The 20583-nt window shown below is 38.4% G+C and overlaps 1 protein-coding gene across 1 annotated transcript in view; it reads right to left on the bottom strand.

The window, feature by feature from the left end:
* Window positions 1-5174: 5174 nt before the first annotated feature.
* Window positions 5175-20583, bottom strand: part of LOC121387959 (acetylcholine receptor subunit alpha-like 1) — a 44818-nt gene continuing 29409 nt past the window's right edge. Inside the window, exons 3-6 of the mRNA XM_041519145.1 lie at window positions 14108-14152; window positions 11450-11559; window positions 9766-10741; window positions 5175-5530 (exon numbers count right to left, since the gene is read on the bottom strand). Of these exons, the coding sequence (XP_041375079.1) occupies window positions 5360-5530; window positions 9766-10741; window positions 11450-11559; window positions 14108-14152 (1302 nt within the window). The 3' untranslated portion in view covers window positions 5175-5359. The remainder of the gene's footprint in view (window positions 5531-9765; window positions 10742-11449; window positions 11560-14107; window positions 14153-20583) is intronic.

Genomic DNA, 20583 nt, shown 5'->3' with positions numbered 1-20583 from the left:
GACAGCGGGTTTCCTCTCTCTCAATACCTGTGTGGTCCTTAACCATATGTCTGACATCATATAACCGTCAATAAAATGTGTTTAGTGCGTTGTTAAATAAACCATTTCCTTTCTTCACCATGAAAAGTATCTCACCATTATGGTCTCTGTTTTGAATACCTTCCAGATAAATGATTTGTTTTGTTACCTAGAAACTTTATTATCATGATGGGTCCACTTGTACAATTGTATACATGCGTGGCTTCTGGGTGGTTCTGCTACCTTCAACATGCTAATGCTTGGAATAGCCATTTCAAGAATGCAGACTTCGATCCAACGCCAGACTGCCAGAAAACAGTGATCAAAATGAAGAAAACAAACTAGATTGAAGTCTCTCCGCTACTCATCTGCATGTACTCACTTGGCTCGGTGAAATCAAGAGTTCTGTTTTTGCATTTTGCACTTTCACAGGATGTGACCACACATTCTCCTTTCTCAGTTGAGGCAATAATGCAAGAGAGACATGGAAGGTGTTTGATAACATGACATCATCATATGAATCACTGAGCTTGATAGACTATGTATTCTTGCAATACACAACTAAATTATCAATCTAATTAAAATTAGCTCCACTGGTTAATTACAATTACCTGTGGATCTAACAGCACCCCGTTTGAGCTCATGTCCGGTTGACCTTTCATTCGACCAATCAATACCTTACTTGCAAAATTATGTCAGTGATTTGAAAAGAATTTGAAAATATTCGGGATTATGCCGAGGGTATACGAAATGATTCGGGTGAATTACGAAGCATGCCGGAAACTAATTTTAATATAAAATTTTCTATAAAATTTGTTTCAAGACGAAGAAAAAACCGTGATGGTATAGCCATAAAATCTGTTTATACTAGTATACAATCCAGAGTTTATTACTGCACTTTTCCCCCGTTTTTAATGTTAAAATAGACGAACAAGTTCGCCTATTGCATAAATAGTCTCGCCCGAATAACGCTATAAAAGGCGAAGTGTAATCGCTCGGTATTGCACGAGTTTCCCCTGGGTTGTCATGCCACGACCAGAAGAGGTCAGGTCCTTATAAGGACCCAATGGGCAGCCTAGGGAGACAACCAGCATCATGAAGGTCTATAATTAACGAGCTACTCTCGATCCACTAACGAGCTACTCTCGATTCAAAAACCTATATTAGCTCGACCATTTACCTTTCGACCGACCGTTCAAAATTGCGCCAAATTTTCCTCATCAAAATTGCGCACCACTTTCTCTTTGGCATTAACGGCTCCATTCAAATTCCATAGCACCACCCCCACCCCCACCCGCCTGCTACCGATTCAATCGGGCTGCTGGTGCTCCCTTGCACCTGCCAGTGTAGGCGGTCCCCCCCCCCCCCCCCCACCTTTCCTGTCATGGACGGAGGAGCCGGCCAAGGCTGGCTCTTGTGCCCACGACAGGCGTGCGCTACAACAGCTTGCTCTGAATGTGCACGTAAAACCCTATGACCTGACCTGACCTGCTCGATATTTAAATTGTTATTTATAGATGAAATGTCGCCTGGACTTGGGAGTCCACGCAATGCTGTTAGATCTACTGGTAGACCAGTAAAGCTAATTTTAATCAGATTGCTAAATGATAAGCCCATGGTTGAACACTGAAAAGAATGCATATCTCAGGTGAACGGGAATGAATCAGAGGATTTACGCAAATTTTGGGATCCATACCTGGCTGTACTTCCACACGCATCAGAGAGCTACCAAGACCGGCCTCGGTGGCGCAGTGGTTAAGCCATCGGACTACAGGCTGGTAGGTACAGGGTTCGCAGCCCGGCTCCAACCCAGAGCGAGTTCTTAAGGGCTCAAAGGGTAGGTGTAAGGCCACTACACTCTCTTCTCTCTCACTAACACTAACCAACTAACAACTAACCCACTGTCCTGGACAGATAGCAGAGGTGTGTGCCCAGGACAGCGTGATTGAACCTTAATTGGACCAAGAGTTGTTATATTTTGTAAACGTATAAGTGTATATATGTGTATATCACAGTAACTCAGCGTTACGTTTTCGCATTCAGATCCATTCCTCACAAACTAGAAGTCCGAAATCAGTGACACTTGATCCACTGAGCTATATCCTGTGCACGTTTCGGTTTTCTAAGTTAGTCTTGGGAGTGGCAGTCCTCCTACAGACAGTGCAGGAGGGATCAAACATCCTGTCACGGATCTCCTAGGGGAGTGGCGGTCTTCCTAAGAACGAGCACCTGATAGTGGATCATGGAAGCAATCACGAGTTTGCCTAAAATACTTTCGACTCTGCCTTGTGTATAGATATGATTTTGATCAAGGAATACGGTTTTGTCGTTCAGATTTATAGTTGAATCTGATCTATGAATGTTCATCTCAATACATGTTCATTCATTCATTCATTCATTTAATAAGCATATGGTAGGTGAGACATTAAATTCTACGGAATTCGTGTTAACATGGTTTCTTTTGTGTGTAGTTCTATACACATCACAGCATGAATTGCAGGAAACATTATGCGAAATGTTTACCATTTTATTCTTGCTGAATCTAGTTCCTAAGGTACGCATAATGTACTCTCCCCCCCCCCCCTCCCCCCCGAATATTATATATTTCTTACACACCCGTTGGTGAGAACACCATGTATTCTTTTTGATAACACATGGGTTGTTAAAGCCGCACACCCTAGTTCCATCCAGCGAAAATAAATTATAATTTGGTTAATCTACAAACCTGTAACACACTTAGATCACGTTTTTATCAAATGGAGTGAAAAAGCAGGTTTTGTATCGATAAATACCATGGGAATCCCCATGTCCCAATTGCTTGAAATAATTTCGAAAGTTTGTATTCTGATGTCACCGGTAGATGTCGCTCGAAGCACAACAATGCCTACGTCACGACAAATTTCACAGACTTAGGGTGCGTTCTTTTCACCTCTCCTGGACATGTTCCAACTGTTCTGTCCTGGTTGTATCCCCTCTCCAGATATCGTAGGACTTAGCAAAATTATTGGTTTTAAGGGTTTGTAACGTTTTGTATTGAGATACTTACTTGTCTGAACTTTATCGTTACTGAAAATGTTCACGAACTGTGAAGAAAAATCTCACAAATGAACAACTACAAATCGGATGTTGATTGCGCGAACCGTGCACGAGAAAACAAACCGTGACATTGAAATGGAAATATCCCGTCTAAAAATAGATTAGACCTTGTCTGCTCAACGGTTTTTTCTCAAACGTGCGTCCGTTTTTCAGAAATACGAAAAATGCATTTTGTGGTATTACAAACACCAGGATTACCAGGATTACCAAAAAACACTTCAGGTGAATGGAAATGTATATTCTAAATAATAAACGGTAAGTAAAGTGCAATTTTACTTGTGAAAAAATGGGTTTAATAGCAAAAAACAACGCCGTAATGGTTAACAACTAGCCGTAACTAGGGTGTGTCCCTTTAACACACGTACAACAATTTCAACAATTTCAAAACGTACGACTGGCTGCTCCTAGGTGATTACCAGGTCACTAGTGTCATGCAGCCAATGCAAAAGAACACGGTGGAAATAGATTAGACTGTGACGTATAGTTAACCTGACAATCATGTGTCTGTGACGTGTAAGTTAGCTACAGGTGCAAAGGCTGTAAATAATTTTTAGTCAAAAAAAGATGTTAAAATTTGTTTAAACTCTGGTTTTTGAGGATATGTAAAAAATAGAATAATACATTCATGTCCGTTAGATACGATTTATCTCACAACTCGGTGTTTAAAAACGTATTAAACTCGCTTTCGTTCGTTAGATACATTTTAAACCAACTCGTGAGATAAATGGTATCTAATGGCCACTCATGTACACACACACACACACACACACACACACACACTCTCTCTCTCTCTCTCTCTCTCTCTCTCTCTCTCTCTCTCTCTCTCTCTCTCTCTCTCTCTCTCTCCACCTATTTTTGACAATCTGGCTTATACTTCTCAAGTAATTGTGTTATGTGTATACAGAGGCTAATGAAAACGACTGACAGCAAGTGTCAATAATTAACATGTTCTGGGGGGAAAAGACAGAAACCATAAATGTACATGGAAATGTATGATAATTAGCTATGGAGCTGCAACACAGGTGTGCTTCTCTAAAGTAATTTATTTATGCTATACCGGCCTCGGTGGCGTCGTGGTAGGCCATCGGTCTACAGGCTGGTAAGTACTGGGTTCGGATCCCAGTCGAGGCATGGGATTTTTAATCCAGATACCGACTCCAAACCCTGAGTGAGTGCTCCGCAAGGCTCAATGGGTAGGTGTAAACCTCCTGCACCGACCAGTGATCCATAACTGGTTCAACAAAGGCCATGGTTTGTGCTATCCTGCCTGTGGGAAGCGCAAATAAAAGATCCCTTGCTGCTAATCGGAAAGAGTAGCCCATGTAGTGGCGGCAGCGGGTTTCCTCTCAAAAAATCTGTGTGGTCCTTAACCATATGTCTGACGCCATATAACCGTAAATAAAATGTGTTGAGTGCGTCGTTAAATAAAAAAATTCTTTCTTTCTTTTTATTTATGCTATCTCGGTTTAAACTTCGTCGGCACGGACAGTTACTTCTAGGAGCTTTTTTTTTTTGTTGCTTCTATACAATCCAGGTGGTGCTGAATATGCATGTGAATATGCGTAGCAATTCGTTTGCAACCATATATAGGTGTTTGGTAGTAATGTTAATATGAATAAATGTTGTTATCCAGATTCGGGCAAAAGCCAGCTACCCCCCCCCCTCCCCCCCCCTTACAAAAATGGGAGCCTGTACGCCTATGTACGCCTATATGCCCTGTTAGATATATGTTTTGAAAAACAAGTCAAACTTTATGTTGCAAGTAATATGTAATTTATTGGTTAAAAATATAATAGCAAAAGTATATTCAAATGCTTATAATCAGCGCCAGTGTATTTAATATATCAACCATGTAACTACATTAACATTTTCTTAGTGAACTGGGACCTAATTCATTAAACTTTCGCAACTTGGCGATCTCGCAGTGCACTGCTAAAATACTTGCAAAGAGGATGCTTTGTTGTCTAGCAGATCCTAAGAGACCTTTGTGAATTAGACAACAAAGCATCCTCTTTGCAAGTCGTTTAGCATCACACTGCGAGATCGCAAAGTTGCGAGAGTTTAGTGAATTAGACTCCAGGGGCCTAATTCACAAAGGTCTCTTAGGCTCTGCTAGACAACAAAGCATCCTCTTTGTAAGTCTTTTAGCATTGCACTGCGAGATCAGAGTTTAGTGAATTAGTCCCCCGAACGGTAACATGGGGTATTGTCTCGTGCGATCATCCCACGTGTAAAGAAGACAGTTTCAGTATATACAAGTATTGTTTGGGTCTTCTTTGGCCAGCGGTTCCCGTGGGTCGTATAAAGATGGCGCAAAGAGAAAAATGCTGACGGTTCCACAGAAACAAGCTGTTGAAAATATCACCAGAAAAAACCTGTCCATCACCATGGCAATGTATTTCCAGTCATGTACTTCCTGTAAAAAATAAAGTATATTTATTTGCAAAATGAAAACGTTTCATTAAGAAATATATATTAAGATGACAAATTTTCACTTTTGAATGCATTCAATTCAATAAAACTAGTGGGGTTTTTTTAATGTCACAGTATGAAAAAAATTAGAAGGAAAAAAGTCACTATTTTGTTTTATTTTACTGAATTATATTTCTAATATTAAATCTGTCTCTACTAGTTGAAAGGGCTGGGCGTAGCCCAGTGGTAAAGCGCTCGCGGTCGGTTTGGAATCGATCCCCGTCGGTGGGCCCATTGGGCTATTTCTCTTTCTAGCCAGTGCACCACGACTGGTCTATCAGAGGCCGTGGTATGTGCTATCCTGCCTGTGAGATGGTGTGTATAAAAGATCCTTGTTGCTAATCGGAAAGAATAGCCCATGAAGCGGCGACAGCGGGTTTCCTCTCTCAATATCTGTGTGGTCCTTTAACCGTATTTCTGACCGTAATTAAATGTGTTGAGTACGTCGTTAAATAAATAATTTGCTTCCTACTACCTGGAGATACGTTTTCAATATCTACAACGTAGGAAATAAAATCAAGAATATATGATATCAAACGACCTTCTGTTTTTTCTATTGGTTATTCTTTATCGTGAGTGAGTATTGCTCTTTATTTACATACTGACAAATGTTTTTACAAATTGCACCATAAAATAGAAATTTTTCCAAAACATTTTTCTTTCTCAAATGCCAATCCAAAATGAAATTATTGACAAAAACAAATTTATTAGCTGAGCTAAACTTAACACCTAGAATGATCGTGTTTTTGCTGTGCATGTTTCAACTTGTGCCCAGGGCAGACGTGCCTGAATTGTGAGTGGGTAGGAGCACTCTCCTCGTGTGTGTGTGTGTGTGTGTGTGTGTGTGTGTGTGTGTGTGTCTATGTGTGTGTGTTTCTCTCTCTCTCTCTCTCTCTCTCTCTCTCTCTCTCTCTCTCTCTCTCTCTCTCTCTCTCTCTCTCTTTGTGTGTGTGTGGGTATGTCTTGTTTTATTGCCGCCATTGTTGGTATGGATCGACTATAGTGGCTGGTTAAAGCAGTCAAAAACTGCTAGTAGCAACCCTTCGTTCAGCCAGCAAACGTTTCGCTGACGTTCGCGAGCTATTTGATTGGTTCCAGACGTGGCCTTTTGTGAAGCGAATAAACCAGTCTAGCGGAAAAAAAATTGCTGGTCATGTGACCTGTCTGACTATTTGTTTGATTGAACTAGACTGTTAATTGCATTATTTTTCTTTACATCGTTAACGTCAATTGAAATACAGTTTTGTAAATATTAACAATAAATAAATAAATTAATAAATAAATAAATAAATAAATAAATTAATTAATTAATTAATTAAATAATAATAATAATAATAATAAAAAACCCAATTATTTAGGAATTTTGGACGTGACAGATAGAATTATTGCAAAAATGAAGTCATGATTTTCTTTATGCCATACTGCAAAAACCTTGCTTATTTAGAAGTAAAGAGTCTTGTTAAGATGCAGGATAAAAACAATATATGTGCGTGACTTTATTGGCTTAATAACCAGTGCACCACAACTGATCAAAGGCTGTGACCAGTATGTGCTTTCCTGTCTGTAGGAAAGTGCATATAAAAGATCCCTTGTTGCATTAGGAAAATGTAGTGTGTTTCATCTGTCGACTACGAGTCAGAATTACCAAATGTTTGACATCCAATAGCCGTTGATTAATTAATCAGTGTGCTCTAGTGGTGTCGGTAAATAAAACAAACTTCTTTTATTGACTTTATGTTCATGACGAATGGGCAACTCGCCTGATGCGCGGTCGATCTGAGATCAATCCCTGTGAATGGTCTCATTGGACTATTTCTCGTTTCAAGCAGTGCTTCACAACTGATGTAAAAAAAAAAGAGGCTGTGACAAGTATTATCCTGCCTGTGGGATGGTGTATATAAAATATCATTGCTGCTAATCGAAAAGAATAGCCCATGGTGTGACGGTAGCGGGTTTCCTCTCTCAATATCTGTGTGGTCCTTAACCATATGTTCGACGCCACATAACCGTAATTAAAATGTGTTGAGTGCGTCGTCAAGTAAAACATCGCTTCCTTCCTTCCTTCCAGTTATGGAAAACTAGCCTTACGCCTCATTGTCCTATAAGCACATTACAAGTTATTGCTGATAAACGTCTTTTTAATCTTTTCCTGTCAATTCGGTGGCATGCGCGAATCTGACAGTGTGGCGGCAACACCGATTAGGTGAACCCGAGAAACATTCCAAACGGCGCGAAAACACAGAAACTGTCACGTGCAAGTCCATCAATTCTCTTGTGTGATTGGTTCTTGTGTATCACTCACTGACAGCGTCATGATAGATTGTAAACTTTAAGAACGCAGCTCTAGCCATTTAACACAGTATTAAAGAAAAGGAATGGTTGTTTGACAACACCTCAGCACATGTTAAGATACGGCTATTTCGTGTATAACATGGCTGTTTCGACATTTGGTTATGGCCGACACTACTAAAACAAAATAACTGAAGCTAGTTTATGATATTTTTATTTTTATTTATAACCCCCCACACTTTATTGACGATAGTAGGCCACGGCAAGAAAACAGTTTGCTGCCGAACACAATAGGCAAACTAAAAACGAGAGAAAACTCGTTTCCGCCACATAGGCTACGTCTACAGACTCGGATAAAGCAGCAAGGGATACTTTGTATGCACTTTCACAGACAGTACGTACCAAGGACTTTGATCTAAGTGACGTGGTACTGCTTCGGACGGGGAATCGATCGATCGATGCAGCAGCCCATAACAATTGAGGAAAGTGTTCTGCCATTAAGCTACATCCCGTCGTTAAACTTGAACATCATCATCTGAACGTCGTAACACGGTGTTACATTCGGTACCATTAAATTAATATAAGATATAAGGTGTCTAATTAACACTATAGAGTAAAGTAGTAGATAATTAAACAGATGGAGCGTCTGCTTTTGTTGTTTTGGTTTTCTTTTTCTTTCTTTATCTATTATTATTATTATTATTATTATTATTATTATTATGATTATTATTATGATTTCATTTTATTTTTCTGGATCTTTTTTTTTTTTTTTTTTGGGGGGGGGGGGGGTCAACTGATAATTACGATGCCCAAAATATAGTGACTAATTAAATAGTTAAGGATATATTGAATATACTTAGTTATACTTGTACTAACCATACGCGACATATTTTGTTATTGAAAATCAATGTTATCAATAATTCGGTCTTAGACTTGAAAATGGTATTTGAAAGTGAGTAGTACTCCGTGTGGAGATGGTGACGTTGTCAGGCTGGAAACCATGGCCAAGTGTTTCACTGACGTCACCTGTTACATGTTGGAAATGGAAATAAGGAAATGGTTTATTTAATGACGCAATATTGGAAATGAGTAGTTAGGTAATTGTAAACAATTTACTTTTTGTACCTTGTACCATCTCAAGGTGTTGCGTAATTTTTTACGAAATCTTTTGCAAAAGCTCAATGTTACGTGGAATCCGAATGAATTCAGGGAACTTAAGACTTTCGGGCTCCTGGTGTCCAAATATTTTAAGATTCGCAAAAGGTAATATTAATTAGGTGCTTTAAAAATGCTCTGCGGATTATTTAGATCTGTATGTTTCAAATTTATATATTTTACAACCATGATTTGACAACATTACAAAATAGACCGTGAGTAGAGTCCATTAAAAAAAATACAGAAAAAGTAAAAAAAATTCGACTTATGAAAGAACGCACTAGTACAAAATTGTTTTTTGTTTTGTTGTTGTTGTTGTTGTTGTTGGTTTTTGTTGTTTTGTTGAGTTTTTTTCCTTTGATTGATTGCAAACATATTTTATTGTACAAAGAACAAAAGAACTGGGCACAAGTTTGACAACTTACGAGGCCTTTTTTCCTTTAAGTTTAGTCGAAGTATTTACTGCAAGCAATGTATTATATTCCTAGACATTCATACAAATGTCTCCATCATTATTAAACTCGTATGAATTAAAGTCAAGGAATTACCCTAGTCCCTTCCCCTAGTTCAGACTGCCTTGCTTTAATACATGATATTCCATGTGATATTTTCGTGCTGGGGTGTTGTTTTAGCATACATTCTTCATTATCGTGTACCAAAACTGTACGTGGTCTTAATACTTTAAATGAGTTCATTGTATATTTACAGTGTGATTTATGACAATTATTTACATACCATCATGTCTTCGTCCTCCTTCTTTAAATGATCTGCAATAAATTTCACGCCATAGAGAGCTTCTGTAACTTTTGGTGAAAACGAAGTCGTCACTCCTTCGGGTTCCTCCGACTGCTGTCTCTGTCGTACATTTTCGTAAGTATGCAAGTCACGTGATGATGACGTGCCAAGTTGTTCTCTCATTTCAATCCCGTTACATGTCCTCACGCCAACGGTGGGCTTCTTCCTGAACACTGGACGTTTCATCAAAAGAATTCTGGGTAATATCTCGGTGAAGACTTTCCTCACCCACGGAGACATCTTATGGGTGGTTGGAGTTTTAAAGTTTATGTGTAACGTGTAAACAGTTAGGAAAATGGACAGGGACACGACGATTAAAACAAAGAGTAGATATTTGCCGATGAGCGGAATCACGAGTGACGTAGGAGGAGTAATGTCAGACAGCAGCAGGAAGAACATTGTCAGGGCGAGTAGAATCGAAATACACAGGGTGATCTTCTCCGCGCTGTCGGCAGGAAGGTAGAACACCAGAACTGTCAGACACGATATCGAAATGCACGGCATGATGAGGTTCAGCGTGTAAAACAGTGTCCGTCTTCGCAGGGTCACGTTGAACATTATGTCTGGGTAAGGTTCTGGGCAGCAAGGGTAATACTTGACCCTGCGTTGAGCCGTTACGTTTATAATGTCCCACTCAATGTTGGCATAAAAATCTCGCAAATCTATACCCCTGTCGATGACGAATATGTCATCGGAGACCTCAATGCCGTTGTCACAGACGTGTTGAAGATCAAGCTGCGTGCCGTCGTAGGTCCACGAACCAAATTTGAGGAAACACTCCTGCATATCAAAGGGGAAGAACTCGACGTCGATCTCGCAGTAACTCTTGTAGATGGCAGGCGGCTCCCATACGATCCAGCCGTTGTGGTGTACGGTAGCCTTCGTCTGCAGCGTCACGACGAAATCACCGTCAGCACTGCAATGAAACAAAAAATACCACATATTTACCACCCTGTATAATAGACACGGCAATGAAACCACAAATACCACATACATGTAACTACTACCCTATATCATAGATTTTGTAGTGAAACCAATAAAATATTGTTTTATATTTTTAAGTTGGTACTTTGTTTTAGAATACTGACTTGTTGTACAAGCAAAAGATTAGGCTTATAACAGAATAGTTTGTAATTTTTAGCTGGTATATTTGTTTTAGAATATTGACTTGTATATGACGAGATTGGGCTTACAATAAAATATTTTGACTTTTTGAAGCTGGTACTTTATTCTAAAATACTGACCTATACAAGACGAAATTGGGCTTACTGTAAAATATTTTGACATTTTTAAGTTGGTACTTTATTCTAAAATACTAACCTATACAAGACGAAATTGGGCTTACTGTAAAATATTTTGACATTTTTAAGTTGGTACTTTATTCTAAAATACTGACCTATACAAGACGAAATTGGGCTTACTGTAAAATATTTTGACATTTTTAAGTTGGTACTTTATTCTAAAATACTAACCTATACAAGACGAAATTGGGCTTACTGTAAAATATTTTGACATTTTTAAGTTGGTACTTTATCCTGAAATGCTGACCTATACAAGACGAGATTGGGCTTACAATAAAATACTTTGACATTTTTAAGTTGGTACTTTATTCTGGAATACTGACTTGTTGTAGAGAACGAGGTCGGGCTTCCACAGGTCGTTGGAGGGGATGTGGAGTTTCGTCACTCCGCTGTACTCCTCGGGGTCCCAGTGAAGTCGCATGTCAAACCACTCCTACAAGAGAAACACAGTCTGAGTGGTGGCCTTTATGTAACAGTAACGTATTTCACAACGCGCTTTTACCAAAACGAAAGCGGGTTGAATACGTTTATTTTAAAACAATGAGGTGTAAAATAAATGGTGTACCGGTAACTTTTTTTTTGGTGTGTGTGTGTGGGGGGGGGGGGGGGGGGGGGGGGGTTACACATAAAAAACCAACAACCCCAAAACCCCCACACAACAACAACCCAAAACAACAATAACAACCTAAAACAACAATATCAACAAAAACAAGAAGAAAGAAAAACCCGCAACGAGTTTTAAGGAAAACTAAACGTATTTTTGTGCAAACTATAACGTATTTACGGAGCATTTGCATCTACATAGTTACCTTATACCTCACAGAACAATCGGTTTTATTTGTGTTCATTTCATTTGTCGATGTGGTTATGGCGTCTGGGTCATCACCATGGAGACGTCAATCGTGTGATTAAGCCATGTGATACCATAAATCTACCACCGTGTTCTCTGCTGCGGGTGTTTAATAAGAAAGAGCAAACTACACGATGCACAGACACGGTCATTACAAGTTATTATCACTTATCCGTGTATTAACAACAAGTCTTATCTGGGGCGACAGGAGTTAAGACTTTCTGCAACTGACGATAACGGATTGGATGACAGTAATGTTGAATGATTAGTGATGTATAGGTTCTAGTAATTTCTCACATCCGTCTACTAAAGGCAGACGTATTTCATTTAATTGAGCAATACAAGTGAGACTATTCCATCAAGTACTTGACTCGGTTTCGTTGTTGCGAGTCGTACGATCAAGCATGCTGGAACCACGTCTTAAGCTACATTTACACTTTCATCGCCGACTCTTGTTGACGAATAGTTGACTCGCCCGGTTATTCTTCTGTTCAAACCTAATCTTCATTTTTCAGTCAAATCAGTATGATTTGAAGACAGTTCATATTTAAATTTCGTTCAAATCTTTTTAGTTTACTTAATAAAAAATGTAATTTCAGTTTCGCATGAGGTCGGTAATCGAAGTATGAATTGACCTTTAGGCTGTCAACAGTACATATTTGGGCGAGACCATCATTTTTGTCAGGCGTACGGTCTCCCGTTTTTGTTGGTGTGTGTGTGTGTGTGTGTGTGTGTGTGTGTGTGTGTGTGTGTGTGTGTGTGTGTGCAGGCTGGCTTTTAAGCCCGAATTACACCAAAATTTCCGAATCTGCATAATAAGGTATATTCATATTATAATTAGTACCATGGATTACAACTAATTTTGAGGTTAGAATGATGGAAATACATTGTAAAAAGGTCTCGGGTTAGCACAATTTGCCCGAATATCTGTATAATCTTTGCCCGAATTTGAGGTTTTGCTACAGCATTGGGGGGGGGGGGGGGCAATTGCCCCCTGATTCCCCCCCCCCCCCCCCCGCCCCGTGTCTCGCCCGCGTATGTGTCGGCACATAGTGTAATAATCTAAACAGGAAAGTTGAATGTCATAAATAAACTTTTTCACAAGCGCTATTGTTTATTATTATTATTATTTTAAAATAGATTTCTTTCAGCCTAACAAGTAGTAGGTGTTATCAGACGAGACATGCTAATTTGCTAACATAAAACTCACATTTCTTCAGAGATTCCTATATTAAACACATATCATTATATAATTATACGAATTTAGAAAATGGAGGGAAATTGACCAATTTCGTATATATATATATATATATATATATATATATATATATATATATATATATATATATATATATATATATATATATATTCATGAACACTCACTATCTTTGAAAATAATATACATTAAAAAAGCAAAAACGAAACAAAAATAATGATTATTGAATTGCCAGCCCATTTGGCATTGAATTGAAGAAAGTAAAGCAGTTATTGCAGTTACAATGAGAAATTGAAGTTTAATTAAACACGTTGGGTGGAATGTATGAAGCCTGTTTTTATTAAACGCGGGTGTGAGACATAAACAGTCTGTAAATTCGGCACATTGTAATTATATATTTTGTTTAACGTTTTTGTCAAAGACGGAAAGTGACACGATATCCTTTGTGTGAATCAAGGAGCTGTGTATTTAGACTCCTACCAGACGCTGAATCAAGGAGCTGTGTATTTAGACTCCTACCAGACGCTGAATCAAGGAGCTGTGTATTTAGACTCCTACCAGACGCTGAATCAAGGAGCTGTATATTTAGACTCCTACCAGACGCTGAATCAAGGAGCTGTGTATTTAGACTCCTACCAGACGCTGAATCAAGGAGCTGTGTATTTAGACTCCTACCAGACGCTGAATCAGGAGCTGTGTATTTAGGCTCTTACCTGACGCTGAATCAAGGAGCTGTGTATTTAGACTCCTACCAGACGCTGAATCAAGGAGCTGTGTATTTAGACTCCTACCAGACGCTGAATCAAGGAGCTGTGTATTTAGACTCCTACGCTGAATCAGACGCTGAATCAAGGAGCTGTGTATTTAGACTCTCACCTGACGCTGAATCAAGGAGCTGTGTATTTAGACTCTTACCTGACGTAGCCAGACGCTGATCTTGATGATTTGATTCTTTTCATCCTGAAAACAAAATGACACGGCTTTAAAAATGAAATAATTAAATTTAGCTGTTACATGAAGGTGCAGAGTTCATGTGGCCTACAAGTGAACATTATTTGGCCTAGCAAGCTATTGAAGGTCAAACATCTGGTATTTGTTTTTACATGTAGTCTTAGAGAGGAACCCACTACATTTTTCCATTAGTAGCAAGGGGTATTTTATATGCACCATCCCACAGACAGGATAACGCATACCACGGCCTTTAATATACTAGTCGTGTTGCACTGGCTGGAACGAGAAATAGCCATATGGGTCCACCGACGGCGAGCGCTTAATCCTTGGGCTACGTCCTGCCCTTAGCTGGTCTATAAAGTATAAATCAATGCATTTTCGGTTGTTCTTTCCTAAAGGATCATTTCTAAGGAACACGAACAGATACTTGCCACGGTATTAAAAGGTTTAAAAGGGAAGGAGAAAGGCCGGCTCTTGCGCCCAGGACAGGCGTGCGCTACAACAGCTTGCTCTGAATGTGCACGTAAAGCCCTATGACCTGACCTGACCTAAGGAGAAAGGCCATTATACTGGCTTCTCTCTCGCAGACCACTAAAGATTAACCTAGATAGTTGAGGTGCGTGCCCAGGACAGCGTACTTGAATTTCAGTTGGATATAAGAACGAAAATAAAATTGGAATATATATATATTTTTAAATTAAAATTAAATGTTTTTACAAACATTGCAAGCCTAAATGTCTGTCTACACGATCATACATTTATCCAAAAACATTGTTGGACAAGCCGAGACAAATGTCCCCATTTGTTGCGCCACAAAAATCCTAACTTGTTGCGCCACAAATGTATGGCAGTGTTGACCACTTTTACAACAAAGATGAACACGGCGGGATAACCTGCAACATGTTGCAAGATTTAGCTGCATACTTCATGTTTTGGACATTTCATTTTCATTTCAACTTATTTTCGTGCTTATATCCAATTAAGGTTCAAGCACGCTGTCATGGACACACACGTCAGCTATTTGGGCTGTCTGTCCAGGACAGTGGGTTAGTTGTTAGTTGTTAGTGAGAGAAAAGAGGGTGTAGTGGTCTTACACCTATCCATCGAGTCGTTAAACTCGTTCTGGGTGGAAGCCGGTACCGGATTGCGAACCCAGTACCTACCAGTCTTATGTCCGATGGCTTAACCACGACACCACCGAGGCCGGTTTTTGGACAAATGTTGCAGCTTGTCTTCACTTATAACCAATCAGATTCTTTAGGTGTGCCATTTGACCAAATATATCCACAATGGCAGTATTATCAACACAAGAAGAGAAAGCACGGTATCACCACCAAGTAATAAAAGTGATTAACCTTTATGACCAAATGATCTGTCTTTATAACGTTTCAGTACAAAGACAAAAGAGAAAAGTAGCTATAGCTGGGAAAGGAGGTGGTGGTAATGATCAGGGTTTTCTACCAGTTTTTTTTTTTGTATGCCCCGGAATTAGTCACTGGTGATGTCAGAGACTAAATCCGGGGTGGGCGTGCCTGATCCCTCGGGATATGGGTACGTAAACAGAGTTCTCTTCCTACTAGTGGTTTTGTTCGTTTGTTTCAATTTTTTTTTTTTTAAATGCTCCATTTTCATTTTGTTTCATTTCATTTTAACTTATTTTCGTGCTTATATCCAATTAAGGTTCATGCACGTTGTCCTGGGCACATACCTCAACTATCCGGGCTGTCTGTCCAGGACAGAGGGTTAGCTGTTAGTGGTTAATAAGAGAGAAGTGGGTGTAGTGGTCTTACTCCTACCGAATGAGTCGTTAAAGGCATAATGTCACAGACCACTGACCCATTTAATGGTCTAACAAAGTATTACCTGAACAAAAATAATTTGATTTGTCCCTAAATGTACTTTATTCAACCATCTTCATAACCACCATACTCCATTTATTAATGCCATTTTGTAAAAAATAATTGAATTATGGCAATAGTCCATCATTCAAAAACTAAAATTGCCGAGAAGGGTTGACATGGATTTCACTCCATCATGGTTCAGTTAAGGTGATGCGATAGTTAGATTTGGTTTTCAACAATTAATGTAATTTTTTCTTTATTATCCATTTTTAGAGAAATAAGGTCCTTAAATCCGTGACAGTATGCCTTTAAAACTCGGTTGGGAGCCGGTACCGGGCTGCAAATCCTGTACCTACCAGCCTTATGCCCGATGGCCTAACCACGACATCACCGAGGCCTGTTAATAACGGTTAATTGCTATTGTCAAATGTATACACATTGCCATTTCCAACATACAGTGCTCCCTAGACACGGTTCATTCATGTTAACTGGTTGGTAACCCTGATGAAAATCGTCTATTTAAATAAACTGCCATGCTTAAGTGTACCAAAATTATAATTAATTTGAACAGTCAATTATATATTTATCAAAGTAAAATAAGAAGCTTTACGTGATCAGTGGCGTAGCGTGGGTTGCCAGCACCCGGGGGCAAGGCAAGTATTGCGCCTCCTAACCAGTGGACCGTTAGCACTCCCCCGAGTCCCTTCCACCAGTCCAGAATTTTGCGCTAAGAGCAACCGCCCCGGTGGACCCGCCCACGCTACACCACAGTACATCATATTTTCCCTCCAATTTCCTTTTTTGCCACAATATTAATTTTGTTTTTTTAAATTCTAAACAAACGTCAAAAGCCTGCAACAAATGTGGACAAAAATCCAAGAATGTTGCATCGTGTAGACAGTTATACAAACGTTAACAAGTGGGGACATAATTTTGTCGTGGCGTGTCCAACAATAGTTTTGGACAAATGTATGATCCTGACGACAGGGCTTTAGAGATATGTTAGCTGTGCACAGGTACGATGAAACAACATTCTGAATATAAGCATATAGGATAGGCCGACCAAAATCATGAGCTGCTACCTCTTTTTAAAGAATATCTACAACATTTGTTTCCATATTTTTCCGCCATTTGCAGATAGGTTCCGAATAATACCACAACATGGATATCTCTTATAATGCATATATTATGGGCGAGATTTAGCTCAGTCGGTTGAGCGCTCGCTTGAGGTGCTTCCGTCGCAGGATCGAACCATCTCAGTGGATCCGTTCAAATGATTGAGTTTTTCTCGTTCCAGCCAGTGCACCACAACTGGTCAAATGCCGTGGCATGTGCTTTCCTGTCTGTGGGAAAATGCATATAAAAGATCCCTTGCTGCATTAAAAAAATGTAGCGGGTTACCTCCATTGACTACGAGTCAGAATTAACAAATGTTTGACATCCAATAGCCGATGATTAATATATAAATGGGCTCTAGTGGTGTCGTTAAACAAAACAAACTTTACTTTTTAATAATGTATATAATATAAAATCGCTCACTGCTTACTCTGTAGGTGTAGCCTATATGATAGCCCGAGTACTCTGACTGTAAGAGAGCTAGACGGTCACTTTTTGGTTGTCGGGAATTTCCAAAAAAATACATAGCTTGGTCTCTGACTGTAATGAAAGCGTATTTATGTCCAAATGTCCGTCTAGCTCTCTTACAGTCAGAGTACTCGGGCTACCTATATGACAGCAACGAGTTTCCTCTTTAGATTTCTCTCGACGAAGTGTCACAATAACATTATGTTCGATATCAAACTGTTACAGCTTAGTTTAAAATGTCGTCAGGTGACAGCTGCAATGAATTGAAAACTCAGTTGCGATACCACCAGCGCGCGTCTGTCTTTGATCCGCACAGCACGTGTCTGCAATGATAGCCAATCAATAGCGTGGCACGTGCGGCATCTTTAAACCACTTTCCAGAAAGCTCTACAGTACTTAAGAATTTTATCACGACTTGAGGTCGCTTACAGTAAACAAAGCAGAAGGAAAAACAAGAATAATATCACGATCGTTGTCGTCATCATCGTCGTCGTCATTGACATCATCATCATCATCATCATTATGATTATGATTATCATCATCATTATTGTTATTATTATTATTATTATTATTATTATTATTATTACTACTACTACTACTACAATAAATGGTCATAAAACTTTGTGTTTTATAATAATGGTCTATGTTTTATACATGTACTACTATTTCGCTATCAGTGGGTTGTTTCGTTCCAGTCAGTAATATTGGTCACCTGTTTGGTTTTCCAAAGTATAAATTGCGTCAGTGAGCTGACGAGTCATATAACTGAACTTGTTATTAAACACGTGCAATGTTTGTGAACTTAACTGTACACTTCCTGTCAACGGACCGGCCTCACAATAAGCACAATAACCCATATACATTTTATCAGCGGATTTCCTACTCGCTTTGTAAGGTATCAATAGGTGATCGAATTTAATCACGTCTCTGTATGGGACACGCTGAGTGCAGCTGAGCTCAATAATGCGACAAGTGTATTAATATTACAAATAAGCAACAGGGGCAGGTCCTTTGTAACTCGTTACAACATGTACAAGCAATAAATTAGCAGCTGCTTTTTAATGGACAAAATACCTTAAAGGGACATTCCTGAGTTTGCTGCAATTTTTAAGATGTTATCGACTAACAGACTTTTTAACGTTTGTAATTACATATCAAATATATTTTTCTGCATAAAATATTAGTGTCTGTATGTTAAACGCGTTTCTGATCGTTCTAATATTTGTATTAGGTTAAATTTTATTTTATTTCCTACAACATATTTTTTTCGTACGTACGAAATTATTTGAAGACAAAATCCAGTTTGGGCTTCTTACAAATATTAAGACGCCCAGAAACACATTGCATATACAGACACTGATATTCTAAACAAGAAAATATATTTAATATGTAAGTTTAATCGTCTAAATATTTTATTAGTCGGAAACATCGTACAATGGAGCAAACTCAGGAATGTCCCTTTAAGTCATCTCAATAATATATATATATATATAAATTGTGTCCAAAACTTTATTAAACAAACACATCATTTTGTTTAAAAAGAGTCGAATTGTTTCTCTGAACATATAATTATACTATCTATGCTTCTTTTCCTCTATCTCCAGTTTCTTTCAAAATCCTATATAATATTAAATTTTCCTCAATTTTGATTATCGATTTACATTTGTATATAAATTAAATATGTACATATATGTATACATTGCTATAATATTATAATTATGTAATTATCGTCATTAGAATTATATTATATATAGATTGAAGAGGGCCTAGTAAGTTGGCAAACATGTGCCTAATCCTTTTGTTGTTTATGTAATAACATGTGTTTTCAATTAATATTAAAGATAAATGTATTTAAAATATTGTGAAATAAAATCTATAAAAAGAAAGCAGGAAAAAACATAATGTTTGACAAACGTTTATACATATTTAACTGAACCTGATTACTTCTAAAACTGGCCTGTTTTAGTTTTGATTCCTCAAGTTGTAAACATTGTCGGTGAACAACATAACACAGTTTCTCATAACGCATTTATGTTGGTTATACGTAAATGTTGAAACTTTATGAGACTATATGTCTGTCTGTCTGTCAGAAAATGCTTACTATCTTGTAATAAATTAACCACGGGGATTTTTTTTTACTCCTGGTCATGTCAGTATTTTGCTATTAAAACGTTGAGATACGATTTAATACGGAAATTTCAGATGAAAAAAATAAAATTAAACTCATACTTTTAATGAGATGGCACTTTAAAGAAAAGCCCTAGCTGCTATTGGAAACATGAAGCTGGTTTCGTCTGATGACTACGAGTCATAATTACCAGATGTCTGACATCCAATAGCCGATAATTAATTAATCAATGTGCTCTAGTGGTGTCGTTAAACAAAACACACTTTAACTTTTTTTACAGAGGCTCCGTGCCCATGACCCTTTAAATGAAACCTGTATATTGCTGAAATGCTCTGACATATTTTATTCATTATGTTATCTTGTTGCAAATCGCAGAACGCGCGTCTTCAAAAGCTGTTCTCTCATATCCTACAAATTACTGGCCCGGTACTGGGTGCAGCGCAACATCGTTCCTGGAATTAACGTTGTCAAGAACAATATTTTCCGCTCAGTTGGGGGAAACTTAAAACGCGCACAGCTACCGCGCTATTTAAATGAAGGTTAACTTGGTGTACACGGCAGACTACCTTTAACATTGCATGGAAGACATTTGTAAGAACAGACCTGTCTACGTCTTCACGTTATTTTCTAAAAACGATTGGAGATGTTAATAAATAGGTATACATATCAATCAATTAATCAGTCAATCAATCAATCAATCAATCAATCAATCACGTCATTTTTGAAACCTATTTCAGATGTTAATAAATAGGCCTACATTACGTGCAACTTATTATTATTATTATGAGCATAATGAATGTCCATTTAATTGAAGTGAGAACTAAGAGAAATACTTTTGATTTTGGTGAACAATTATTCATGTATCTTTTCCGACTGATTCTGACTCG

Source organism: Gigantopelta aegis, chromosome 2 (assembly GCF_016097555.1).
Source record: "Gigantopelta aegis isolate Gae_Host chromosome 2, Gae_host_genome, whole genome shotgun sequence".
Classification (NCBI taxonomy): domain Eukaryota; kingdom Metazoa; phylum Mollusca; class Gastropoda; order Neomphalida; family Peltospiridae; genus Gigantopelta; species Gigantopelta aegis.
This window is presented reverse-complemented; position numbering and strand designations above follow the sequence as displayed.